The 27,640-nt window shown below is 49.1% G+C and overlaps 1 protein-coding gene across 2 annotated transcripts in view; it reads left to right on the top strand.

Moving 5' to 3' along the window:
* The window catches only part of NUP155 (nucleoporin 155), an 898,957-nt gene that overhangs the window by 488,608 nt on the left and 382,709 nt on the right, over window positions 1-27,640 (top strand). For both annotated transcript variants that reach the window (XM_078674974.1, XM_078674975.1), the window contains 2 exons: window positions 1,264-1,368; window positions 1,572-1,726. In XM_078674974.1, coding sequence (XP_078531100.1) covers window positions 1,264-1,368; window positions 1,572-1,726 — 260 coding nt within the window. The remainder of the gene's footprint in view (window positions 1-1,263; window positions 1,369-1,571; window positions 1,727-27,640) is intronic.

The following is a 27,640-nucleotide window of genomic DNA, read 5'->3' as shown; positions in this document are numbered from 1 at the left end:
TTAGATTGTAACCCAGAGGGAGGTATTGATTTGTACAATACATCGATTTTTCATGATTGTTGTATGAGAGTTGTAATATATAGGCACACACACTTAGATACCATCTAGGAAAAATATAGGTCAACTGGATTCTTAATAAATTGGAATTTGTCTTTTATAAATTCTAGTGCTATTGTGAATCCTTTTATCTGCAGGGTTCAGTATTTGTATATTGGTTACCTACCCCCTCCCTGTGAATTATATAGGGGTATCTTCCTTTATTTGAGAATACTTTTGCCCACTACACCACCCCAGTTTGTATAGTTGTTGTTTATACACGTCTGATGTTATTTTCTAAGGCCCTGCCATCTTTATATTTCATTCAGGAGATTGTATACTCTCCTCTGATGCTGAGATGATGTTTCCTTAAATCTTGCGTTGCCATCACTAAGAGGATTCTCACCTCCAGTAAACAGGCCTCTAGAGAATCAGTTGCCTGATGGGCAGCCTCCAAACACAGATCATAAGCATTGCACCATGGATGGGCCTCATGTAGCTTGTTTGGTTAGGCTCTAGAGAATATTGAGTAAGGCTTGATTAGCTGTACAATTAATTAGAGTTCACTTATACAGTGCAATGTCCTCCACAGGACCCTCATTCACCTCTCAGAAGTATAGCAGCTACATCAGTGCTTTTAGCGGCAGAACCTCTCCTAGAAGTCTGCCACTCATTGACATGCTCCCTTCAGATCAGGGAGAGTCAGTCGCTCTTCAGGGGTTGCTCTTCACAAGCTGTTTGCAATTCAAAACATGTAAATCTATGTTAGAATCAAAGTGGTGAAAAGATACATTACTTACAAATAGCTAAAGTTCTCCAGAATTGCTGTTTAGAGATTCACATGTGACCTACACTCTTCCCATATGACGCTGTGTTTACACCCGTCACACACATTTTCTCTTTTAACCTCTCAGTATGACCTGCAGGGATGAAGGTTAGGCCTCTCCACTTTATCGGCTGAATGTGAGATGGGCAGCATATATTGCTCTAATAATGTTTGCTTGCTATAAATGTCTGTTAATGATGTCCTCAGATTTTCGGTACAGTGATTGGGAATCATTCGTAGCATGTTAATCTCTGAAAGATACCAACACTGGAGAAAAGATACTGTATATAAGTAACTTTGTTTCTTTTTTGAGTTTCATTCATTTGTTCTATTATAAGAATGAGAAATGTACTTTTTGGAATACATCTAGTGTCTGATCTTTTTCCTTTTTCCCATCTTAGTTTGAACATATGCTAAAACTCACTCAGCGATCAACAGATGAACTCTTTAATATTGCATTATATAATTGGCTGATACAAACTGACCTGACGGACAAACTACTAGAGGTAAGATGTTGTATAGTGATGGTTTTAATTAAAGGACTTAGATTTTTTCAAAATACATACATTGCAGATTGTTACTTACTGTAATATATGAGAGCAATTTCATGCTATAAATCTGGAAAATTGATTATATATATTTTTTATATTGTTTATTATTTTTGTTTTCTATGATTTTAGTTTAATGATTACTTGTATGTTTGTTTTAGATAAATTCTCCATATTTGGAGCCTTATTTGGTTCGTATGGCCAAGATTGATCAAAATAAGGTCCGATATATGGATTTGCTTTGGAGGCACTATGAGAAAAATCGGAATTTCGGTAATGCTGCCCGAGTATTGGCAAAGCTGGCAGATATGCACAGGTACACTTTGGCAAGATCTATAAATAAAATGTTAAATGAATTTGTAAACACCAATACCTGATAGTTTTTTTAAAAGAAACATTATTTTGACTTTTTGAAATGTAACAGTTTTGCAATAGAGAACAATACTTCCGGCACAGACGGGTGACACAAATATAGCAACATTTCAGGTACATGGTAAACATGGCTAAGATGCAGATTGAAAAAACAGGGTGGTGGTGGCATGTAACAGCGAATACAGACTACAGGGATTGCAGAGGATACAACCACCTTCTTTTGGCCACTAACCCCTTCCCATTCTAAGGACACGATTGCCATGGTATGGCCCTTAGTTTGGTTGTCAGAATTGATGTCTGGATAGGTTTCTCCTGTCAAGTGTTGCTCTGGGGATATCAGTTTTTCAGTCACCATGACTTGCACCTGTATCCCCCAGTGCTTCCAATCTAACCCCATTGATTTGTTGCTGTTGTCTGTATTTCTTCAGGTTACTATGCCAGACAGCCAAGGCAGCTATATCCATCCCACCCTCTGAGACTGAAGTGGCTTCAGTGTGCTCTCTGACATGGTCAGGGCACACCAAGGATCCCATCTTGAGACTTACCACTGCAGTAGGAACTACAGATGGACTCAGGGGAACCTTTTATGGACAGTTAGGGTCTCCAGTTAAGTGCCCATTGGCCTTATAATTATCTTTATACTTCCCACTTTCTCTCCCTTAGGAGGATCATCGACCCCTCCATTTTTTTTTTTTTTAAATTTTTTTTTTAAGAAGATCTTTATTATACAATATGCGGTTATCATACAATTCACAATCCACATCACGATAAAGACTGCATGAGCAGACATTAGTTAGTCAGATACTGAGCAGGATGACAGCCATTCAGCCGACAACCCGGGGGTCCGGCGGCGAGTTTCATGTGTTAATTGGTATGATCATTTGTTGACTAGCGACTTTAATGGTAGATCTCATGTTTTTACATTTTTTCCTCAATATTCATATCGCAATGATCATCCAGCATTTGCCTCCCGTATGTGTCTCCCCAAAGTCCCATAGGTCGTGTACTAATCAGCTGTGGGTAGTCAGAAAGGGGGAGGGGGGTCAATTATGTGCGCGTTTACGATGCAGAGTCAGTATTGCTGCTCTTGTATTGGCGATGTGTGCTTTAGTATAGCTCACTGAGGCATAGGAGTGCGCAGTTGGAGTCAGCTGGGTTAGTCTGCAGCCAAGTTGGGTTGGGGTCAGAGTACTCAGTAGTAGAGTGCCTACGTGCGCTCCCAGGCATATCACTGAGAGGGCGCTTGGGACATGACAGCAACCAATAAGCAGTGTGTCTTATCCACGTACCACGCGTTTGTGAGCAGGTGTCTGTATGTACCTCCTGTGGTATGTGAATGGTGTCACGTCCCTGCACCTCACAGGTGGCATGTGGCCCCAAGGGATTGTCTCATGGTAGTAACATAGTATCTCCTGTATCTTCATTAAAAAAGAAAAGAAAACTTGGAAATGGAGTCTAGTCCGGGAACTGGACCAGTAAACAAACTGTTCCCTACGCCCGTATATCGGCAGGGAGAACCGGGGGTTGGGGAAAGAGTAAAAGGCAGGGGAGGGGGGGGCGGGGGGGAGATCACTGCCGGTTTCAATGCAAGGCGTCTATTGCAGGGAGGGGCCCAGCGAGGCCACATGTAAAGTATGGGGACAGTCGAGAAGGGGGGGGGGGGAAGCATGGCGGGGGGGAGGGGTGCAAGGCTCTTATCTCCTTCAAGGGCATGTGTGCGACGTCTGTAGTGCAGGGTCAGGGCGTAAGCCGGCAATGTGCGGGGCGGCGGCGCAGGCCAGCTATGTGATGATCCGTCTCCTGCCGGTGAACAGGCAGGGGGGGGGGGGGGTGTCAGTGCCTCTCTCAGCGATGATGTCTGTCGTTGTCGCAGGCGTGCTAGGGCCAGGGCAGCAGCGCGCTGTCAGTGTCTCAAAGGTGTCCAATGCGTGGTGAGGAGGCGGTAGCATCACCTCCCAGGGCCGCGCGTCGAGTGTGCGAGGGGGGGACGGGGGGGGGGGGGCAGGCCTGCACCCTCCCCCAGCATCAGCCAGCATCACCATGGTTATGTTGTCGTTTGGCTCATGTAACACCCCGTTCCTGGCAGGCGTGGTGGAACGCCTTTAGGAGGTCGTTCCAGAGCTGGGCGATGGGGAATTTGCGGAGTCCCGCTGTTTCTTCCCGTAGAAGAACCGTGCCCTCTGCTCGTGCCCAGTTAGTGAAGGAAGCGCACCAATGTCGAACATGGGGGGAGGTCGCCGCCTTCCAATGCTTGGTGATCAGGCGTTTAGCTGTTATAAGCCCCATGTCCCAGAAGCGGGTCCGCACTTTGTTGAGCTTCGTGCGTTTATACAGTCCCAAGATGCATGCCTCCCACGTGTGTGGTAGTTGCTCATCAGCGCTGCGTGTGAGGAGCATCACGACCTCACCCCAGTATGCGCCCAATCATCGACCCCTCCATGAGACTATTTATTTGTACACTCTAGTCTTGACCCAGTGGTCAGCCTTCTTTTCCTGTACTTGGGAAGAGACCGGACTAAGGTCATCCAAGTACTGATGCAATTTTTGGATACGCAGTTACTTAACAGATGCTCTTTCATAATTAAATTATAAAGCCCATCATGGTCTTGCATCTGGCTACCTTTCAACCAGTCCCCTATAGTTTTGATTTGACTGAGAAGTCCATGATATCTACAGAGGTCTGACTTGAGGTTTTGTGAGTCTCCCTAAAAGTAATCCTGTATTCCTCAGTTGTGAGTCCAAAGCTCTCAATCCGTGTATCCTTCATGAGGGCATCTGCCTCATTAAGTTTTAGGAGTCTATCTCTGCACTATCAGGGGTGTGGAATTTAATGAAATATGTTCTTGTCCTAGGGACAAGTAGCTTCATAAATCTACTTGTCCTGTAACAAAATCCACTTGTCCCTTTGGTGCACATAGTGCGCCGTAAAATAATGGCATCCATCTCAATATAGAAGAGCTCCGATAGAAGCCTCTCTGGTTAATGTCAGGCTAATACTATAAAAGGATTTGACTTTTGGGGGTTCTCACTAGCTTTTTCCTAATCTTTTCCCATACTGAGAGGTTGGAAATTTACTACCCCTGACAACGGCAGAAGTAAAGTTTCTTCCAGGCTGGGAAAATGTGGTTCGAGGAAAAGTTAACTTGTAAACACTCAGATTTCCACTGGGGTACATTTATCTTTGCTCATGCTAAAATGCAATTCGCAAATATTTTCTAGAATTACGATTTCCTGGCCTACTTAAGGAAATTCATGTGAATTCATGAAAAAAGTAAATCTGCATTAATATAAGGACATATATCCTGGGTGCACTTTTGTGTGTTTTTATTTAAATGCTTACTCACCCTATCTATCGGCTGGCTTCATTGTGTGTGACAACATTCTGCTCTTTTACAAAGTAGTTTTGTTCAGTACCAGGAATTTCTATGGCAATGAGGCCTTTATGAGACCAAATACTGGCTGTCTAGTAAGAACGTGCTGGCGAACAGCACCACACCTACCTGATAATCCCCAGGTAGAGAAAGGAGCATAGTGAAGGCTAAGTGAGTAACCAGAAAATTGAAATACCCCCCACTTTGATCCAAAGCTCTTATGCCACCAAGCAAGCGAAAAAAGTCACTGGAGTCCTCTCCAGAATTGCTCTGTCTCTTCCATCTGAGCATCCATCCATTCATCCTTTCACCCACTGATATCTAGAATTTCATCTTTACATGGTCATCCATTCATTCTTTCATCCATTAGCCTTTCACCAATATGTTCGTCCATTTGTTGATTTGTCAGTCCATCCGCTCATCAATATCCAAACCCGCCCATCCATCTCCAAACCTAACCATTTCAGCCATCTGTCCATCCTTTCGCTCATCCATACAGCCACCCTTTCGCTCATCCATACAGCCACCCTTTCCCTCCATCCATCTATCCATCCATCCTTTCACTTATCCATCCATCCTTTCACTCATCCATCCACCCTTTCACTCATCCATCCACCCACCCTTCTACCAATCCATCAATCCATCCTTCCACTCATCCATTTATCCTTTACACTCATCCATCCTTTCGCTCCCTAATCCATACACACTGTAACCTATCCATCCATTCACCTTTTCCTTCATTATAACATCCTTTGTCCATCCACTATCCCCGTCACTCAACCATCCCTGTCACTCATTCATCCATGCATTTAGCCAGCAACACTTACACTCACTCATCCTTTCACCCACACATTCATCCATCCTTTCACTCACACCCACCCTTTCACATTAATTATGAGCCTTTGTCTGTCGAGCTGCAGACAGAAGAGGCCCATCAAAAGCTCCACCTCTACAGTAGCTGCTAAAGTGGGGTGTTCACGAAGCCCCTGTTCATACCTATCCTTTCATCTCCAAACCTATCAAACTCATCCATCCCGCCTTCCTTTCACTCATCCATCCTTTTGCTCATCCATCCATCCTTTCACCCCACATATCCTCCTTTTCGCTCATATTCATCCACCCTTTCACTCATCCCTACATCCATCCTTTTGCTCATACATCCATCCTCCTTTTCACTCTTATATCCTTCCACCCTTTCACTTCCTCCATTTATGCTTTAGCTCATCCATCCACCCTGGAGAAGTGTGGCTCAATGGTTAGAGCGGCAGACCCTGATGCAGAGGTCTAGCCCGGGACCAGGGTTCAATTCCCCGCCTCGGGTCTTGGGCTCAAAAATTCCACGGACCTGATAATTCTCGCCTCGGTGCCTATTCCAATCATGGAGTCCCACTCTGCAACTCTGGGCAATAGCTTGCTTAATCTCCACAACGGCCCCCACAACGCTAAGGATGCCTGGCCTCCACCTTGGGGGTGACCAGGAGTGGACACCTCACAGGGAAAGCCAGGATGGGTTCCACAGCGGTATTCATACAAGCGCCTTGAGACCCCTGCGGGTGAGTAGTGCGCTATACAAGTATCAATTTACATTTACATTTACATTTTACCCTTTTACCCCATCCATCTTCCATTTCGCTCATATATCCATCCTTTCACTAATCCCTCCATCCACCCTTTCACTAATCCCTCCATCCACCTTTACACTCAACTATCCACCCATCCATCCTTCCACCCAGCTAGCCACCTACCCACCCACCTATTCATCCACCCACCCATTCATCCACCCACCCACTCATCCATCCATCCATCCATCTACTCTATCTCTCACCCATTAATCCCCCTTTCATTCAGCCATCCATCCTTTCACTCATCCATCCACTTTCACCCCATCCATCCACTTTCACCCCATCCATCCACTTTCACCCCATCCATCCACTTTCACCCCATCCATCCAGCCATCCATCCTTTCACCTTTGCCCATCCATTCTTTCACGCATCCTTCCTTACATCCATTATTTCACTCATTCCTTCATGCATCTATCCATCCACCCTTTCACTCCACCCATTCATCCATGCACCTATCCATCCAACCTTTCACTCATTCATAAATGCATCTATCCATCCACACTTTCACTCATTAATGTATTCATCTATCATCCACCCTTTCACTTATTCATCCATGCATCTATTCATCCACCCTCTCACTTATTCATCCATGCATCTATACATCCAACCTTTCACTCATTCATCCATGCATCTATTCACCCACCCTATCACTCATCCGCCCACCCCTTTCAAATCCATTATGGGCCTTTGTGTGCAGACCTGCAGACTGAAGAGGCCCAACAAGAACTCCACAGCTGCAGTAGTTGCTAAGGCAGTGTGTTCAAAATGCGAGGCCTAGTGCAAGGACATAAATGGGGGTGGCCTTAGGACTGCATGAAAGCCTCATGGAGAAACTTATGAGCTTTAATGTAAGCCCTGAATGACTGAGAAAACTAAAGGCCAAGGGGAGCAGGTCCGGCTGTCAGAGAGGGCGGTGTTAGCAGGTTTAGGCACCGGGTGAAACATAAAGTGTACAGGAAAGGCAAAGTGCAAAGAAGGGGGGGCACGAGGTGCATGAGAAGGGAAAGCACTGCTCTTGGGGCCGTATGAGGCCCAAGAGTGGAGCAGAGATTAAAACGCAGGGGTCATAGAGTTCAAGTCAGAGCAAGGGGCCAAGAGGCAAATAAGGCAGCCTCCTACATGACAGTGCTGTGAGTGTTCTGGAGCTGCAGAAGCACGATGTTTGCCTCATGCTCAAAAAAAATAAAAGGAACAGGGGCGGGCCTGGGAGCCACACAAGCTTATGGAGCTGGCTGCAACTTTGAGCTCTGCTTTATCTCTGTTGTTGTTCTGCTCTGGGGAAATTAAAGTGTGGGCCCCAGCACCATTAAACTGTCTACTTGTCCTTTGGACAAAATGCTAATTAAAACCTCTTGCCCTCCTAAGAAATCTAGATGTCTCGGGCGTCGGGAGATAGGAATTCCCCACCCCTGACTATCCTGAGTACACCTCCCAGATGGAGAACCCCAATGCGTTTGGTTAAGCATTCCCATATCACAAGTCCTCTCAAAGACTGTAAACCATATGGTGATATCATCACCCTCCACATATTTGGGGACAATCTCTTTGGGAATTTTAGGGTCAAAGGTTTTCTCTCTGCCCCTATTTATTTGTTTGCTGCCACCATTCATGGGTGCTGGACCCATCACAGCCTTTTCCCTTTTTGTGATAAGTATTCTTTCCCCTAGGGCTATCCCTCGGGTTAGGCTTTTATGAAGAATCTCATCCTCAGTGAGTTCTTCAATGTATCCTGAATGGCCTGACCTATCATCAGTAGAGGAAGGCACTCTGGGCACCGTTTCTATGTAGTTGGGTAAAGGGACCACATCTTCCCTTTCTAGTGGAGGAGGATGAAGCTCATCTCCACTTTCACCATCCCCACCCTGACCCTCAGGAGGAGTAGTGTCATCCCTTAGATGGGCCAACTCATACTCTGCCAGAAGCGTCTGAAGCATTGCAGTGGTAGGATGTGAGCCAGTTCAAATTTTTTAATTATTACAGAGGACTCTTAACTGCTGTTAGCTAATGAGCTGGTAGAGGGCCAGGTTGAACTCCTGATCCATGCCCCCTGTAAAGCTCATTGTTTGCTAAAGTTGGGACCTTTACAGAAAAACTACAAAAACTTCTAAAATCGACTTTTAGTATTCTTTTTAAATTCTAAATAGTGTGGACTGGGGGTCTTAACACAAGGCCCTAACAGTTACTTTTAAAAAATGTAGAAAAAAGTTCGAATTTAACAACAAAAAAAGGTCTAAGCCAAAGATAATATTGGATTCCTTAGTGGAATCACTTATTAACAGAGCTGCACAGCAAATGTCAAGTCTTGAATCCCACTGCTGCAATTCCAACGTGGGAAGCTGACTCATTAGTATACCAAAAGGAGGTATGCTGTGTAAAGGAACCAGGTATCCCTTATGTGTAGACAGGACATATTTAGCAATGTCAAGGTTCTCTTTCTAGTGTATTGTGGGCGAGTAGCCTTAGGCTTATCAGAGAGGAGTGTTAGACATTTGTTGCACACATAGTCAGTAAATGATGCACACACTCAAAAAGGAGATCCACACCAATTTAGAAAAATAACCGGTATTTTTATGTATATTTTGAAACCAAGAAGTTTGTTAAGAGATAAAGCTTTTTTTGCACTAGACTTTTTACAGATTTAACAATGTTAACCAAAAGTGCATTTTTACACACTATGCTTTCCTATGGAAGAAAGAACATTCACTACATTTATATTCTTGCAATACTTTTTCGTGGGACCCCTTTCTGTCATTAGGTGGCAGAGAGACAAGTACCAAGTTCCACCAGCAGATCGGTCTCATCTGCCCTGGTGAGTCCGCGGGGAACAGGTGTTGAACGAGTTGGCAGCCTTGCGTGGTAATCTGTCGAAAGGAGGGAGGCCACTTGGAAATTGGTTGCAAAAGGGGACTTGGGCCAGGTCCGGCAGCTCCCAATGGTGGGCTCGGGTCGTAAGAGTCCAGGGAGCACAGGCGAGCTGAGCTGTTGTTTTCCTTAGGCCTGAGCCAGGTGCAGAGTGCTTGTAGTTGGCTGGCTTTCGTACATCAAGGTGATTACTGTTGTCGGTCAGGACCAGCAAGGAGGACAAAAACAGGACTGCTTGGCCACTCTTGGCGCTGGCCTCTGTGGTGCTTACGTCCCTTGTTGGCTGGGCATCAGTGCTGAAGTTGGAGTCCGGACTGGACTTTCAACAAGCCTTGGTTGCGGCAAGGGTCCTGTACCCCCGGTTTTGGTGCTGAAGCGTTCATGGATGCCTTCAGGCGTGGCAGGAAGATGGATCTGACCTCTTTGAGTGTGCTGACATTTTCTTGGGCGTCTACTGCTCGATGGACCCGGTGGACAGCAGCTTCTTTAAACCGGACTTCACGGTCGGTGCCTGTCGGCTGCAGGGGAGTAGCTCTGGCTGCTTGGGAAGGGCTGGCAACTCCGAGGCTTGTGGAGGATGCACAGCTGCAGGACGAGTCTGGTCTTTGCAGTTGTCGAGTTTCTGTGCTGTAGGCAGGGTTTGATGCCAAAAGTCCTAGGAGGTCTGAAGCGTGTCTGTGGTGGCAGTGTGGCAGGCTGGACTGTACCAGTCAGCCAGCACACTAGGTGTCGGCTCTTCAGTGTTCTCTTCTTTTTCGTAGTCAGTAGAATTTCTGGTTCTGGTTTCAGGAACCCCCTAAATACTAAATTTAGAAGTAATAGGGGAGCAGAGAGTGGTAGCCAATGGTCTACCTACCCTTGGGGTCACTATGCGCCCTGTATGACTTCTTCCTGTGGGAAGTGAGCATAACCCTTTTGCAGTTTTTCTAAATTCTGCCATCACCAAGATGGAATTTTCCTACAGTGAGGCTCATCGGGCAGCTCACCTTAAGGGTGTAACTGTCCTGGGTGTGGTCCACGCCTACTTCACATACCAATTTCCTGCCTGTCCTGGTGCCAAAAGGACCTCAGGGCAGGGGGTGGCATCTCCCACATCAGGGAGATGCCAGAGTCGCCCATCAAAGGCGGCAAAGACTTTGAAGCCTTGGTTTGCTGATTGCTAGCCATCCTGTTTGGAGGAGGTGTAAAAACCTCCTGACAGAACAGGCATTGTTCCTGACCTCTGAGAGCAAGGCTCTCGCCTCTTTCGAGGTCAGAAGCGCGTCTGTGGTGGCAGGCTGGACTGTACCAGTCAGCCAGCACAGTAGTGAACTAGTAGGTTTCAGAGGGTACCTCTATGGTGCCCTTCGGGTGCATGTATGAATAAATCCATCATATGTCACCGCCTTCACCCGGCCTGCATTGAGAAAAAGAAGGCAGAGGCAGTCGTGCTCTGGTGGCTCTGCCACCACAGTGCTCCACAACTTGCATATCCTGCGAACCAGCACGACGTCTAACTAACAAAAAGTGCCCCGTGGGGAAATCCTTAAGTTCCAAAAAGGGACACGATTCACCTCTCACAAAAAGATCACCCAGTACTGTAACTCGGGCTGTCCTCTGATCTAGACCAAACCAAACATTGATCTCAGCATTGAGCAACCAGGAGTGGAAGTACATGCGTATACGGTGTTGCTGTATGCATCCTTTTAACCCCTTCGGTGCTCTGGACAACCAGGAGCCTTTCAGAGCCACGGTGCTCGTGTGCTCAGAACGTCTCCACACATGGCACCGGAAATCCCTCTGGTGCGGGCTTCCCCAGCTCCCGAGGCTGTTCCCCTGGTTTCTGTGAAATAACGTTCAGTGCGCACGTCGTGCTGACGTCATTTTATAGAAACTGAAATGCACCAATAGGCTCATTTCCGTTTAACTTTCTACGTGCTCTGGGGCTATCTCAGCCACCTGAGCATGTAGAAAGTCGGGTGAGGTATCATTGCGTGGGGATCGCCCCAGGAGGCCGATCCTCAAGCGGGGATCCACCCAAGAGACACCAGAGGGGCGGGAGTGGCCCCTTGGGCAAGGGCCTTTGCTCCCCCAAGGGGGCAGATGGAGGCAGTAACCCCCAGAAAGCCCAATAGAAGCCAGGGATTTGTTTAACATTTGATTTAGGGGAGGCGCTGCCCAAGATAGGCATTGCTATGCCCCCATTCCCCTCAGAAAAATTCCAGTATTTCTGCCCTCCCTGGGGGGCAGATGAGGCAGCATCCCCCATGCCCAGGGTGGGGGCAGAAAGCAAACTAGAAGCCAGGGATGTTTTAAAATTTGATTTAGGGGTTTGGGGCTGCCCAAGATGGGTGACCCACCCCACCAAAAAATGCCACAATCTTTCTGCCTCCCCCTTCGAGGTATATGGGGGCAATAGCCTCTTATCTGCCCCCTCCCCCCCGGGGACAGAAAGCCCACTAGGCATCGGGAATATTTTTTCAAAATTCAGGGGTAAGGGCTGCCCAGAATGGACATGCCAATGCCCCACCACTCCCCAAAAATGCCACCTCAGTCTTTCACCCCTGTCCCCCCCTGGAGGCAGATGGGGGGCGGCAGAGGGCCCAAGAAACGCCAGCGATTTTGCTGGCTTTTTTATACGTGGGGGTGGGAGATGCCCTGAATGGGCATACCAATGCCCCTCCTGGGCAGCTCCCAAAAATACAGCCTCAGTCTTTCATGCATATCAGGGCAAAACCCAGGTGAACCCCGCTCCCCCTTGCAACACCTGGTCGTTTTGTGATAATTTCGATATCTCCACAATAAATTTTGGGCCCTTGCTTGTCGCTGATATTTGTCCCCCCATGCGAGTGAGGTACCATTTTTATTAGTAGACCTGGGGGGAGGCTGGGTGGTAAGAAGTTTGTGTCAGCCCGCTGATCCCAGAACTTTCCCACACAGAAATGTAAGAAATATTTGATTTTTTGCCAGCTACATTTGCAGTTTGCTTGGGATTCTGGGTAGGAAAACGTTTGGGCCCCTATGCAAGCCAGACCTCCCTGGACTCCCCCGGGTGTCTTGTTTGTAGAAATGTGTGGGTTTAGTAGGTTTCCCTAGATGGCCGCCGATCCCGGGGTCAAAAACTCCGGTTACCCCTCCCCCCCTCCCCCCTTGCAAAACCACATCTTTTTGTGATGGGTCATTTCGATGTCTCTTCGTTTTGGGCCCTTGCCTGGTGCGGGTACTTGACCCACCCATGCGAGTGAGGGACCATTTCTATCGGGAGACCTGGGTGGTGGGAAATTTGTGTCAGCCCGGTCATTCGACAACTTTCCCACACAGAAATCGGAGAAAATTGTTACTTTTTCCACAGCTTAATTTGAGGTTTTGTTAGACGGGGACCTGGAGGGTCGGCCGAGCACAAGGGGAGAGGCCGCCGGTGAGGGCCGTCTCCAGCGAATCGTACAGATAAGTAACTTCCCCCCCACAGATGGACACCACACGAGGATCAGATTAATACTCTTTATAGGCAATTCTTGAAGTAAGGTAGTACGATACAAGGGGATCAGGACACGAGGATCCTCTCGATTCTAGTCTCTAGTAGGGAAAGGGGGTAGCGGGACAGTCTTGGTACCTACTGGTACGGAGGTGAACGGTGGTAGCTCACAATCCTCGAGCTCGGCGTTCGGACGGGTCGGGCCGCGGCAGCGCCAGCAGGTCCCGAAGAGGTCGTAGGTGCCAACGGACCGCGGCAGCGCCAGCAGGTCCCAGCGAGGATGACGAAGACAACGGGCCGCGGCAGCGCCAGCAGGTCCCACGAGGATGAAGGTTGCAGAAGGCCGCGGCAGCGCCAGCAGGCAGGACGATAGTTCAGAAGGCAGGGCTGCGGCAGCGCCAGCAGTCCGTAAAGGATGAGTTCTTCTCGGTGTCTCTCGACTCCAGGATACAACTGCCTTCCTGCTCTGGGGCTGCCTCAGTTATAGGTCTGGCGCCCTTTGATGTCCGGACCCTCGCACTGGGAGGTCGGGAGGTCCGGGATGAGGGAGTCCAGACACCCAGCAGGGGGGTGGAGCCAGCACCCGGGGAGGCTGGGGGCGAGCGGCACCTGGCGGGGGAGAGCCATCGACACTTCTTTCTCCCATTAACCTGCCAAGTGGTCCGTCACCTCCTGGGTGGATGGTGGTGCCGGGATGTCGGGGCCTGGCCAGGCCCAGGGTTGGGGTCGAGCTGAGGCCACGCGGCCGCGTGGTGCAGGGTCCAAGATGGCGGCTGGGCCGGGAAATGGGGCTGACGGGGGCCCGGGCCCGTGACACAGAGATATCCGGGAGCAGGCGTCCCGTAGGGGACGGGTTGCGGGTTGTTTCTGCGGGTAGCACCCGGAGAGCCGGTGTCTGGGCCCTGTCATGGGGGGGGGGAGCGAGCCCTTCATGGGGCCTGTCCAACATGCGTCCCCCCCAGCTGAAGGCGGGGAGAGTCACCCATCCTCTTGGGGACTCTCCTCGTCGAGGCGGAAAAAGCGGGACAGGCCATCCGCGTTGGCGTGGTCTTGGCCAGGGCGATGCTCCACAGTGAAGTCCATCCCCTGCAGGGAGATGGACCATCGCAATAGTTTGGGGTTCTCCCCCCGCATTTGCATTAGCCATTGCAGGGGCCGATGATCTGTTTGTACCCGGAAGTGGGTTCCGAAGAGGTAAGGCCGGAGCTTCTTGAGGGCCCATACTACTGCGAAGGCCTCTCGCTCAATGGTGCTCCAGCGCTGTTCTCGGGGCAGTAGGCGTCATCTGATGAAGGCCACTGGTTGGTCGACTCCCTCGGGGTTCAGTTGGGAGAGGACGGCCCCGATGCCATGGTCTGAGGCATCAGTTTGGACGATGAACTCTCGGCTGTAGTCGGGGGCCTGGAGCACAGGAGCGGTGCACATGGCGGCCTTCAGTCTGTCGAAGGCCGCTTGACAGTCGGGAGTCCAGTTGACTGTTTTTGGGTTGGTCTTGGATGTGAGTTCCGTGAGGGGCCCCACCATGCTGCCATAGTCCTTCACGAACCGCCGATAGTATCCGGTGAGCCCCAAGAAGGCTCGGACCTCGGTTTGGGTTACGGGGGGGCGCCAGGACTGGATGGCAGCGATCTTGAGCTGGAGGGGGGCCACCAGACCGCTCCTCACTTGGTGTCCGAGGTAGGTCACGGACCCCTGGCCGATTTGGCACTTGCTGGCCTTGATTGTGAGGTCGGCCTGTTGGAGGGCCTGCAGGACCCCTCGGAGGTGGCGGAGGTGGTCTGACCAGTGGCGGCTATACACCGCGATGTCGTCCAGGTATGCGGCGCTGAACTCTTCGAGGCCCGCTAATACCTGGTTCACAAGTCGTTGAAACGTGGCTGGAGCGTTTTTCATGCCGAATGGCATCACTCTGAAATGGTAGTGTCCATCCGGGGTGGAGAAAGCGGATCGTTCTTGTGCCCTGGGGGTGAGGCCGATCTGCCAGTAGCCCGCCGTCAGGTCGAAGATGCTTAGGTAGCGGGCCGTCCCCATGCGGTCGACTAGTTCGTCGGCTCGGGGGATGGGGTGAGCGTCGGTTCGGGTGACAGCGTTCAGACCCCGATAGTCGATGCAGAATCGGAGCTCGGGTGTGGTGCCCGGGGCCGCAGCTTTGGGGACCAGCACAACCGAACTGGCCCAGGGGCTGTCCGAGGGTTCGATGACTCCGAGTGCAAGCATCTTGGAGACTTCTTCTTGGATGCAAGTGCGTACCCGATCTGGTACTCGGTACGGCCGGTGTCGGATAGGAGGACTGTCGCCAGTGTCCACGTCGTGCAGGCACCAGGGGGTGACCCCGGGTGTGAGGGAGAATAGGCTTGCAAATTGCAGCAGGAGGGCCCGACAGTCTTGGCGCTGCTCCGGGGTCAGGGCCTCGGAGAGTTGGACCCCGTCCACTGAACCATCTTTTTCCCCGGTCCCCAGTAGGTCAGGGAGGGGGTCGGAGTCCTCTTCCGCTCCACTGTCTGTAGCCATCAGCAGGCTGAGCTCCGAGCGCACGAAGTGGGGTTTGAGTCTGTTGGCGTGGAGGACCTGGAGGGGGTTTCGGGGGGATTCCATGTCGATGAGGTAGGTGACGGGGCTCTTACGCTCGATCACCTTGAAGGGCCCCGTCCACTTGTCCTGTAAGGCACAAGGTTCGATGGGGCTGAAGCCGAGGGACTTCTGGGGGACTTCTCGGTAGGCGAAGAGGAGGCACGGTAGTGGCACGTCCCACTGGCGGCGTAGGGGTTCTTCCAGCCCCATGATCATCCCCTTGAGAGTGCGGTTGAATCGCTCGACCAGTCCGTTTCCTTGCGGGTGATAGGGGGTTGTGAATCGGTAGGTGACTCCGCACTGTTGCCATAGGGATTTCATATATTTTGAAATAAAGTTTGTGCCCCTGTCGCTGACTACTTCACTGGGGAAGCCCACTCGAGAGAAGATCCCCATTAAGGCTCGACCTACCACTGGTGCTGTTACAGTTCGAAGGGGAACCGCCTCAGGATAGCGGGTGGCGTGGTCCACCAGGACCAGGATGAATCGATGCCCTTGTGCTGTTCGGGGGTCCAGGGGCCCCACAATGTCTATTCCCACCCTCTCGAACGGGGTGGTCACAACGGGGAATGGTTGCAGGGGTGCCTTGAGTTTGCGTCCGCTCTTCCCGCTGGCCTGGCAGGTCGGGCAGGACCGGCAGTGGTTGGAGACGTCATTTCTCATTTTCGGCCAGTAAAAGTGAGTCACCAGGCGGTTGTATGTTTTGTCTTGCCCCAAGTGTCCAGCCAGGGGGACATCATGGGCCAAGTTCAAAAGGAAGTCTCTGAAGCGGAGGGGCACCACCAGCACTCGACTGGCCCCCAGCTCCGCTATTCTTTGTTCGCTGTACAGTAGGTCATTGTCCCAATAGATCCAGTGGGCCCCTGCGGTGTCTCCGGCGCTCTGGGCGAGCGCTTGCTGTCGCAGTCCCTCGAGGGAGGGACATGTCTTTTGCTCTTGCCGGAATTGTTCTTGGGTGGGCCCCCCTTCCTGACGCCACTGAGCCAGGTCTGGAAGGTCTTGGGGCTGAGTGGGCTCTTCTTGGGTTTGTTCCGGGGGGTCGGTAGGGCTGGAGTCTCCCTCTGGAGCGATCGGGGGAGGAGGTGCTGGCCATTCGGGCTCTTCAGATCTAGGGATGTTGTCGGCGGCCATGGACCGGGTTGTTACGCACGCCCAGCCCGGGAGGCCCAACATCCCCAGGTGCTCTCTTCTTTCAACGGCTGCCCACGGGGAACTCTCGAGATCGTTCCCCAGGAGGCAGTCCACGGGGGCATCGTCGCGGACAGTCACTCTTAGCATACCGGACACTCCTCCCCATTCGAAGGGGACGCAGGCCATCCGACACAGGCTCTCCGAGTTGTCGGCCGATCGGACGGGGCAAAGAACGTTTGGCAGGATTTGTTCTGGGGTCACCAGGTGACAACGGATGGCCGTCACACTGGCCCCTGTGTCACGTAGGGCTTCGGCCTTACGCCCATTTATGTTCACCCACTGACTGTATTTCCTGGTGTTGGCTGGTAGGGGAGCCCGCAGAATCAGGTCTCTTCCCCCTAGGCAGGCCAGGGACATGGCGGCAGGTTCCCACTCGGGCTGCTCCTGCTCGTACTCTTCAGGCTCTTCGGAGATTTGGTCTTCTCCTAGGGCGGCGGCAGCCACCTGGCGGGGCCCGGGGGTCTGGTTCTTTGGGCAGGTCGGATCACTGGCATAGTGGCCGACTCGCTGGCATCGATGACACGTAACGTTGGCTCGGAACCCCGGGCGCATCGGGGGGTTGCCCCGGCCGGCCGGGGGCGGGGTGTTGCTTGCGGGAGCGGCCGGGACGGCGTCTCTGCCCCGGCCCTGTCCTCCTCCTCCTCCTCGGGGACGATGATGACCTTGGTTGGTTCTGTTCTACTCGGTTGGCCCATTCCGGGTCACTCGGGTGCTCTCCCATCGGTCAGCCTCGGCGGCGAGCTGCCGTGGGTCAGTCAATTTACTGTCGAGGAGGTGCTGCCTGAGCTCGACGAAGCAGTTGTTGGAGAGGTGCTCCCACACAATGAGGTTGAAGAGCTGCTCGTAGGTTGTTACGTTGCTACCCTTGATCCATCCCTCGAAGGCTCGGCTGAAATAGTTCACATATTCTATCCAGGTTGTACCCGGGATCCGCGTGCAGTTGCGGAACCTCTGGCGGTACATCTCGGGCGTCAGCCCATATCGACTGAGGAGGGCGGCCTTCATGTGGTCATAGGACGTCATTTGATGGTCCGGAAGCTGCAGCAGGGCATCACGGCCTTCATTGACGAATCTCCCCCATAGACCGGCTCCCCAGTCACTTCGAGCGATCCGGTGGGCAGTCATGGCGATCTCGTAGGCCTTGAACCACTGCTGTATGTCGTCGTTCCGATAATATTCACGGACCACATCTTTGGGGATGTGGACCTTCTGTCCGGTAGTCCCTGGGGGGCGCGGTTGCTCAGGCACCCCTAGGTCTTTGTTCTGTTTGCGCAATTCTATCTCCGCCAGCTTGCACTCGTGTTCGTATGCCAGTCTTTTTTCTTCGAGTTCTCTCTGTCTCTGCTTTTCCTCTCGCTCTTCTTGGAGCCGTAAGTGTTCTAAGTTCATCTTTTGTGCTGCCAGTTTCGATTCTCCGTCTAATTTGAGCCGTGCCAACTCTAACTCGTGTAGCCTATTTTTCTCTCGTTCTCGGATCTCTTCCCGGGAGAGATCCGTTCTCCTTTCTTCCGTCAGAGTGGCGTTTGTCTCCGGGGTTTCGGCAGTATTTGTCTCTGCCCAGGATTCTAGGGCGTGTTTGAAGTCCTCTTTTGTGCTCAGACCGGTGGTAGCAATGCCTAGTTCTATGCAAAATTGTTTTAGCTCTCGGTGGTTGTACTCTTCCAATTTTTCCATCTGGAATTCCTCTGCAGATCCGCTCTCTCTGGTCGTCATTGTGGATTCGTCGTAGGGTGAGTTACTCTCTGTACGGTTACGCGTTGGTTCGGATCGCGCCGCTGGCCACCAATGTTAGACGGGGACCTGGAGGGTCGGCCGAGCACAAGGGGAGAGGCCGCCGGTGAGGGCCGTCTCCAGCGAATCGTACAGATAAGTAACTTCCCCCCCACAGATGGACACCACACGAGGATCAGATTAATACTCTTTATAGGCAATTCTTGAAGTAAGGTAGTACGATACAAGGGGATCAGGACACGAGGATCCTCTCGATTCTAGTCTCTAGTAGGGAAAGGGGGTAGCGGGACAGTCTTGGTACCTACTGGTACGGAGGTGAACGGTGGTAGCTCACAATCCTCGAGCTCGGCGTTCGGACGGGTCGGGCCGCGGCAGCGCCAGCAGGTCCCGAAGAGGTCGTAGGTGGCAACGGACAGCGGCAGCGCCAGCAGGTCCCAGCGAGGATGACGATTACAACGGGCCGCGGCAGCGCCAGCAGGTCCCACGAGGATGAAGGTTGCAGAAGGCCGCGGCAGCGCCAGCAGACAGGACGATAGTTCACAAGGCAGGGCTGCGGCAGCGCCAGCAGTCCGTCAAGGATGAGTTCTTCTCGGTGTCTCTCGACTCCAGGATACAACTGCCTTCCTGCTCTGGGGCTGCCTCAGTTATAGGTCTGGCGCCCTTTGATGTCCGGACCCTCGCACTGGGAGGTCGGGAGGTCCGGGATGAGGGAGTCCAGACACCCAGCAGGGGGGTGGAGCCAGCACCCGGGGAGGCTGGGGGCGAGCGGCACCTGGCGGGGGAGAGCCATCGACACTTCTTTCTCCCATTAACCTGCCAAGTGGTCCGTCACCTCCTGGGTGGATGGTGGTGCCGGGATGTCGGGGCCTGGCCAGGCCCAGGGTTGGGGTCGAGCTGAGGCCACGCGGCCGCGTGGTGCAGGGTCCAAGATGGCGGCTGGGCCGGGAAATGGGGCTGACGGGGGCCCGGGCCCGTGACACAGAGATATCCGGGAGCAGGCGTCCCGTAGGGGACGGGTTGCGGGTTGTTTCTGCGGGTAGCACCCGGAGAGCCGGTGTCTGGGCCCCCTCATGGGGGGGGGGGGAGCGAGCCCTTCATGGGGCCTGTCCAACATGTTTGCATGGCATTCTGGGAAGGAAAACGTTGTGGGGGACCAGGCAAGCCATACCTCCCTGGACTCCCCCGGGTGTCTAGTTCGCAGAAATATGCGGGTTTGGTAGGTTTCCCTAGATGGCTGCCGAGTCCGGGGCCAAAACACCCCCCCTTGCAAAACCATGTTTTTATGATAGGTAATTTTAATGTATCGACGATACGTTGTGGTCCCTTCTATGCCGAACGAGTGAGGTTCCATTTTCATCGGGAGACTTTAAAAAATGCGGGCTGAATGGAATTTTGGTGAGCCACCAGATTCCAGAACTTTCCATCACAGAAATGTGAAGAAAATATATATATTTAGTTTTTACAATGTTTGAGGTTTGCAAGTGATTCTGGGTAACGGAACTCAAGGAGATCCACACAAGTCACCCCATCCTGGATTCCCCTGGGTGTCTAGTTTTAAAAAATGTATAGGTTTGCTAGGTTTCCCTAGGTACCGGCAGAGCTAGGGTTCAAATCCACAGCACTTTGCAAAAAAAGGGTCAGTTTGCACTGTAAAAATGTGGTGGTGTTGTATGGCGTTTTAGGATCTGTGTGAAATTACCTGATTCATGCCCTTATATAGGTACAATTCGCATTGCCCTAATATAGGCATAGAAATCATTCCCTTATTTAGACATAGCCCATGCAGTCCAAATACAGGCATGGCTACTTCTACCCATACCAAAACGTCACAGCGGTCAGGGACCTCCCCTTGCAGGGACCTCCCCTTGCTTGAATATTGATTTGTCCAAGAACTCATGTACTTTACAAAGAACTACTATTCCCTTGGGGTTCTTTCCTGACGTTATTATTCCCGACTTTACGTCAAACTAGGCACCTTCAAGGTATAAATATGCCTTCACTTGCACTAGCAAGACATGGTGGTTCGGAGCAGTTCGACTATCTACTTGCCCAACGCAGCTCGCTACAGCAAGTGCCAAAGGAAGCCGACCCTCCAGCTGACGCACTGATCGAGAAGCGGTCCTTTCTCTTGCTGAGAATCCAGCTCCAGTGTTTCCAAGCTCCCCTTGCGGGGTGTTGGGAAATCGAGTACTGAAACAGAGATACCAGACCTCCTTCATTCTAAACTAAGGTAGGGAGCTGATTAGAACCTAAGAGAAATCTTGGATAGATTCTTGGCAAAGAAAACCAAACCTATGCTACACAATACTTACTCCCTCCCGCGTGCGAGACTTAGGTACATTGGGGTAGGCGTATTTTAGAAGTACCAGTTGAGTATTTTTAGTCATTGTTATTTATTTTTGTATTTGTATATGGCTTAGAAACCATACAATGCTCTTACAGTATTATTTTATAATATTGTTCTTGCTGTACGCATTATACTTTGCAGCCTGCATTACGATTGTAACAGTTCACTTTACTTGCATGAGAAAGAAGACTGTTCAATAAACCTTTTTATTGAAAACGCCCGTCTCTCTATTTCTCTGCACCTCTGTCGAAACGAAGCATGCACGATTGACTCAGTGAAATACTTATCTATTGTTTCCACGACTCTAGAGATATATTTTCTTATTCTTGGGAAACAAAGTTGTCATGTTTATGCGGTTGTCAGAAACTAATCCCGTCTTGTGAATTCGAGAAAGTTTTTAGTGACCTCTGAGCTAGCTGGCCCTCACTATTAAGTTTAATACATTCGCTAGAGACCCAGTCGACCTCAGTCCTACGTCTAATCTATAGGATATATTATTCCAATGCGCAGAGCCTATTGGGAATCTAGGATCTACACTACATGGCGCCCAACATTTGGTAAGGCACTAATTTAACGCTAGATACTAAAGTAACTCAGTCATGCTTTACACAGAGACCCCTTTTTCCTGTAAATACTCCAATAGACGTCTGGAGTGGGTAAAAGGATAAAATATCCGCCATAACTGAGTAGGACGAAAATCCTATGTATTAGTTTTTGGCTTGTTCAACGTTAAAGGATACAGTGTTCAAAAATATTTTGCACCTTATCTTTGTTTCCTTTAAAAACTTGCTCTGCAAACTTTCAGTAAACAATATTGAATAACGACGGCAATAACGCAACCGGTGGAACTGCAGCAGCTGCAGCCCAACCAGGTTTAGACGTTACAGACTTTAATGAAGACGACGCGGATGCTATAATCATCCCGGAAAATTTAAGGAAAACCATGACTATAATACATATAACAAGTGGCCTATCATCAAGAGGTGGTAGGGTGATTTTTGTCATAGAGGCACATGAATATCGGCAGACAGAGGTATTCTATTCATGGATTATCTTCCCTGAAGCAAATCCAGTAACACATGTGTTTCACTTCTACAAAGAAAAGGAACCTCCAACGGAATACACTCCTTTTGAGGATGTTGAATTTCCATTAACATACCAAGAGCATGCGCTCTATTTTAAAGGCACCCTAAAACATCAAATTTACATTACCAGGCTCGGTCCACTAGGTAGACCAGGAGCGACATGGCCGGTATTAGCCAGCTATACACCACATCCTGCCATTGAAGAAATGTCAGGTGTGGAACTATTAGTTCAACTAAAACAACTAATCAAAATACATAGACAATTGGTTCAATGTGTCATGCGGACTCTAACAGACCATCTCCTATAAGGATTCCACAACACACCCCTTACCAGGGGAACACAAATAAAATTGCACCAGAGACTATACAATCAGTCATTGGTAAATTGCCTGCAAAAAGGGAACAAATTCCATTCTGGATAGCTCAAAAAATTACTCAAATCGAGGCACTATTTGCTGATACTACTCCTCGTGAGAAACACAGGATTCTAACAATCTGTTTACCAATGGGGATCGCACCACACCTGGAGGACTGTGACACTTGGGGTACAGTCTTTGCTGCAATCTACCCAAAAACACATGGTGTTCCGTCTATGGGAGTAATACCAGATGTCCTGAAACAGATTCAAAATGATTACAGGGCAGAGCCTGCTTTAAATCTGGGTATGAAACTACTGAAAGATTTCAAACCGGTCTCAACAATAATATTAGCTAATATTAAAGGTGAGGCAGCATCTGTGGCGATCTGCCAAAAGTTAATAGAATTTGATGTAACTGAGCAACCATATGAACTGGCCAGAATAATTGAAAAATCCTATTAAGAACTAGGTAGAGATAGTTCGGGTGGGAAACCAGTTAAACCCCAACTAACAGAGTCCTGAAAAGGTCTTTATTAAAAACACTCTCATACTTACCGTAAACTATGTAACAATCTGCCCAATTCCTTTCAGACCTTAAGAGAAAAATGGCAGGGCGATGTGGGACACATAGAGGACGACGAGTGGCGGTCGGCATTAATGTCACCCAGGGAGACAGCAATCAATCACCGCTTTAGACTGATACAATTGAAAGTCCTACACCGTGCCTACATGTCGGGCCCCCTCCTGGCTTGGATTGGCCGTCGTGCGGATGACTTATGTCTGCGGGGCTGCGGCCTAACGGGCTCCTTTTACCATATCATATGGGACTGCCCTGTAATTCAACACTTATGGGAGGGTGCCACTCGGAAATTGACTGACACATTGGGAAAGTCAGTTCCCCTATCACCAAGGTGCGAGGTCCTCAACATCTGGGAGGCCACGGACCTTATGGAACTAGAGCTTCAGTGGGTGGCCCTTGGTTTCCTGTTGTTAAAGCGCGCGATAGAAATGCAGTGGGGCGCCCCTCAACGACCTTTGTTGGTGGGATGGGTTGCTGAAATGGATAAATGCATGTTGGCTGAGAAAACTGTTTACAAGGTCAGGGGCTGCCCTAAGAAATGGGACAAGAAGTGGGGCCGCTGGAATACGTACAGAGGTGAACTGTGTAGCTCCCCACCGCAGATATGGCCATGGTCCAGGCTGGACTTATGCGTTGTCATGAGTCCTTTTTGTATGCTACTTTTCTGCGTATTTACAGTGTATTAACTGTGTATTGATTGTGACTCTGAATTTGTTTTAGTTTCAATAAAATATTATTTTTAAAAAAAACATTCTCACTGTTCCTAAAAAGAAGTGGGAAAACACTAAACAAACTTCTAAAGAGAAGCGTTCTTAATTCGAGGTAGGTCTCCTCAAAAGGAGCCCTCTGAAAAGAGGTATAACCTCAGGAACAGGGATAATTTGAGAAAACTTGATAGATATCAAGATACTGATACACGTTCCTCTCGTACCTTTCAGACTTCCTCACAGAAATCGGAAAGAAGAGGACGGTCAGAACAAAAAAGAACGCGTGAAAAAAAAAAATTCACCAAAAAGAAGGTAGAAGGTCTAAAAATTAGACATGCCGAGGATCTTGAGGACACAACTCAAGAACTGAACAGCGCAGCAGAAGTAACCATAGCTCGCAAAATCTTGAAGGATCATCTGGAGACAGTGGACTTGAATGAATGCATCCAAGTTGAAACTGCTGATACTAGGGTTAGTGTATCCCATAAGTTAATGAAGTAACACTCCGGATGGAGGGGGATATAACTAGAAAAATAAGAGCACTCTTTTGGGAGAAGTTCTCTAACGGTTATGACATTCTTCTAGCTGAAAAAGACTGGCCACCTGAATTTGTCAGGGAGTGCTTACATGGTGAAGACATCATTATGCCAGCCTTCTCCAATCATATTCCAATTCATTTAAAAATGACCTATGCCAGAAAATGGGCTGTAGCCCAGGCTCCAGCATTATATAAAAATCATGTTGGATGGGATGAGGATTCCGCTCACCATAAAATCCAGTTAAAAACTCTACCAACTGCACAAAGGCAGTACCCAGTTAAGCATGAAGCTTGTCAGGAAGATATTAGATCAACTTGAATACCAAGGGGTGATTGAAACATTCACCTAGTCAATGAACAATCCTTTGTTACCTGTATCAAAACCAGACAATACGTATCGTCTAGTTTTGGATTACAGACATTTAAACTTTTGCAAAACCTTTGCAGTACAAAATGCACACATTGCAGCACTAATGAATAACATTGTGCGCAAAAAATATAAAACCACATTAGATATTTCTAACGGTTTCTTCTGTCAAAACATTGCACCTGAAAGCAGGTACTTGACGGCTTTCTCAATTATTGGGACACAGCATCAATTCCGTCGTCTCCCCCATGGATTCAAGAATAGTCCTGGTTCATTTTCAGCCAGAGTAACAGAGTTACTACAAACGTATGATGATGAGGCATTATCTTATGTCGATGACATCCATCTAACAGACGATGATTTGGACAGGCACTTGAACAGAGTGAATACCATAATACTTGGATTCGCCTCTGAAGGGTATAAATTCAATTTTAAGAAATCGAGAATTACCCACCTCAATGTCCTTTTTCTGGGATATGAGTTATTGAGTGAAGGCAAATGCCGGGCAGCACATTTTTTAGAAAAGTGTGCGCTGCTCCAACCTCCAAAAACGCTGAAAAATTTAGTCAATTCTAGGTTTCCTAAATTTCGGAAAAACATACATTCTAAATTACGCAGAAAGGGTTAAACCTCTCTACGAATTAATCAAACCTGATTTCAAAATAGTTAATTGGACTCAAAAACGCACAGAAATTTTGCGTTCAGTGCAAACAGACATGTTAGCAACAACACATTTACAGACTTGCGTAAACGTACGCAACGTTGTAATCTGAATCATTCCAGGAAGATGCTGATTCAGATACTTAACCTTTAATGAAGGAGAAAAAGTACCAATAGCTTATAAATCACACTTGTACACACAAGCTGAGATGAAATTCACCTCTACAGAAAATATTCTGACAGCGGTTCAAACTGCAGTAGCAAAAGAGAGCCCTCGCACAGGGAATACGCATAATGGTCGTTACTCCTGTACCTGCCTTAGAATCAGTGAGTGACAAAAGCGAGCATTCTGAATGCAAAGGCTTTACATCCGAGATGGAAACAGTGGGTTAACTCTCTTACTGCAACAGATGTTGAATACGTTTTTGACCCATACTTGAAAACTCAAGAATTTCTACAATATGAACAAGAATGTCATCTGCCCACTGAGATTCTGCCTCTAGAACAGTACGAATGTATAATTTATACAGTCGGATCAGCACAGCCCGCAATTGGGGGTAAACAAGCCTATAGTGCTCTGTGCGTGATCGTTAAAGGTCGCTGGCGCGTTGGTAAATTCCGACCTATGGTCACAAAAACACGGAGATTCTACAGCTCAGCGAGATGAACTACAAGCGTTCAAGATGGCGCTTGAAAATATTGATCGCGAATTCCCCACACTCATAGTGTGCGATTCCTATTACTTCGTTCAATCTTTCAATGAATACTTGCAGAACTGGATTCAAAATGATTTCAAAGATGCAAAAGGTGGCACAATCAAGCATAAGTTGCTTTGGGAATTAGTAGTTCAGTTACAAAAAGAACTACAAAAGACTCGCGTGATGGCGTTCACGTTGCAGGAAATTCATTGGCTGATGAAGCCGCGAAGGCAGCTGTGCAGACGGCTTCCTTAGCTGCAATCACTCGTACGAAACAGACAGCGAAATTATGCAAGCTGTCAATGCTTCAATCAAAGACAGTGGTAAAACACTTCTGAAAGGCTTTCCACTCAAATACTCATACATAACTGATGCAAATAATGTTCCGTTTGCTCGAATACCTGGAGTTGGGGATAGAGTTAATTCCAAACATGGAACATAGATTAGGACTAATCTTAGCAGCACATGAAGGGCTTGCCTCTGCACATGCAGGTGTTTCCGCCACAGTGTCATTATTAAAAGAAAGATACTGGTAGCCACGCATGAGGAACTAGACCAGAAACTATGTTTTGGAATGTGAAATCTGCCAAAAGATGAAAGTCTCTACAGTGAAACGTCCTGCACAGACGCCCCTGTTAATTTCAGATAAACCATTAGCCTGCGTTTACCTGGACCACTGCGGTCCCTTACAGAGAGATGGTAACTACAAAAATATCATGGTCGCAGTGGATTCATGCTCAAGATTCATTTGGATGTGGCCTCAGCGCTCGGCTGACCCCCGAACTGTGTGATAAAAGATTTGCGAGTCTTTATCAGCACATACGTAGTCTGCACGCTACATTCTGACCAGGGTCCTGCTTTTAGCTCAAAGGTTTACAAGGAGGCCATGGCCAATCTGGGCGTTGCATTGCATTATTCTAGTCCATTCCATCCTGAGGGAAATTCGGTTGTTGAGAGAAAAAACCAGGACTTAAAGCAATCTATAACAGCTAGGGCATTAGGCTCGGGGGACGGGTGGGTCAAACATCTAATAAGTGTCCAACCTAGTCATACCAATCTGCTAAGAAGTTCTCTGGGTGGAATCACTCCATATGAAATCCTTTTTGGAACCAGAATGATTGTCCAGGACCTTGATCGTCACACTATAGTGGTAGAACAAAAACCTTTTGATATCAAAGACCGTTTGGCTGTTTTGCAGGACTTGTATTAAACAAGGAAAAGTCAAAGCAACACATTGCAGAAGCCAACGACCACTGAAGGGGAACCACCTGTCCCAGCAAGACCTGCCTGGAGTCTAAAGATTGTGGATCTAGTCAGAGAAAAAATCGCGGACAAGAAGGAATTTGGGCCATGTTACAGACAACAGTACCTGTGCTAGCAATCCACGGATCAAGAACAGTGTTCCTGCCGCCCCTTGCTGGAAAAAAGGAGAACAGGTTTGTATCCATCGACCTGGTCAAACCACATCATGGGGCCGATCATAAGTAGTAGGCCAAGTGGACTCAAAAGATGTAGCAGACGACCAAATCTGGCTGCTATCCAAGAGGTTCAAACTGAGAGACTCATCACTCTGCAGTGCGAAAAGAAGGACTAACCAACAAAGCCAAGGAACTAGTCCCTCTTGAGACCCAAATAACAGTTTGTCAAGAAACGTCTGTCTACAATGATATAGCATCTGACTATACTAATATGACAAGTGATCAAGTAATTCCAGC

The sequence above is a fragment of the Lissotriton helveticus genome, chromosome 2_1, assembly GCF_964261635.1.
Source record: "Lissotriton helveticus chromosome 2_1, aLisHel1.1, whole genome shotgun sequence".
Taxonomy (NCBI): domain Eukaryota; kingdom Metazoa; phylum Chordata; class Amphibia; order Caudata; family Salamandridae; genus Lissotriton; species Lissotriton helveticus.
This window is presented reverse-complemented; position numbering and strand designations above follow the sequence as displayed.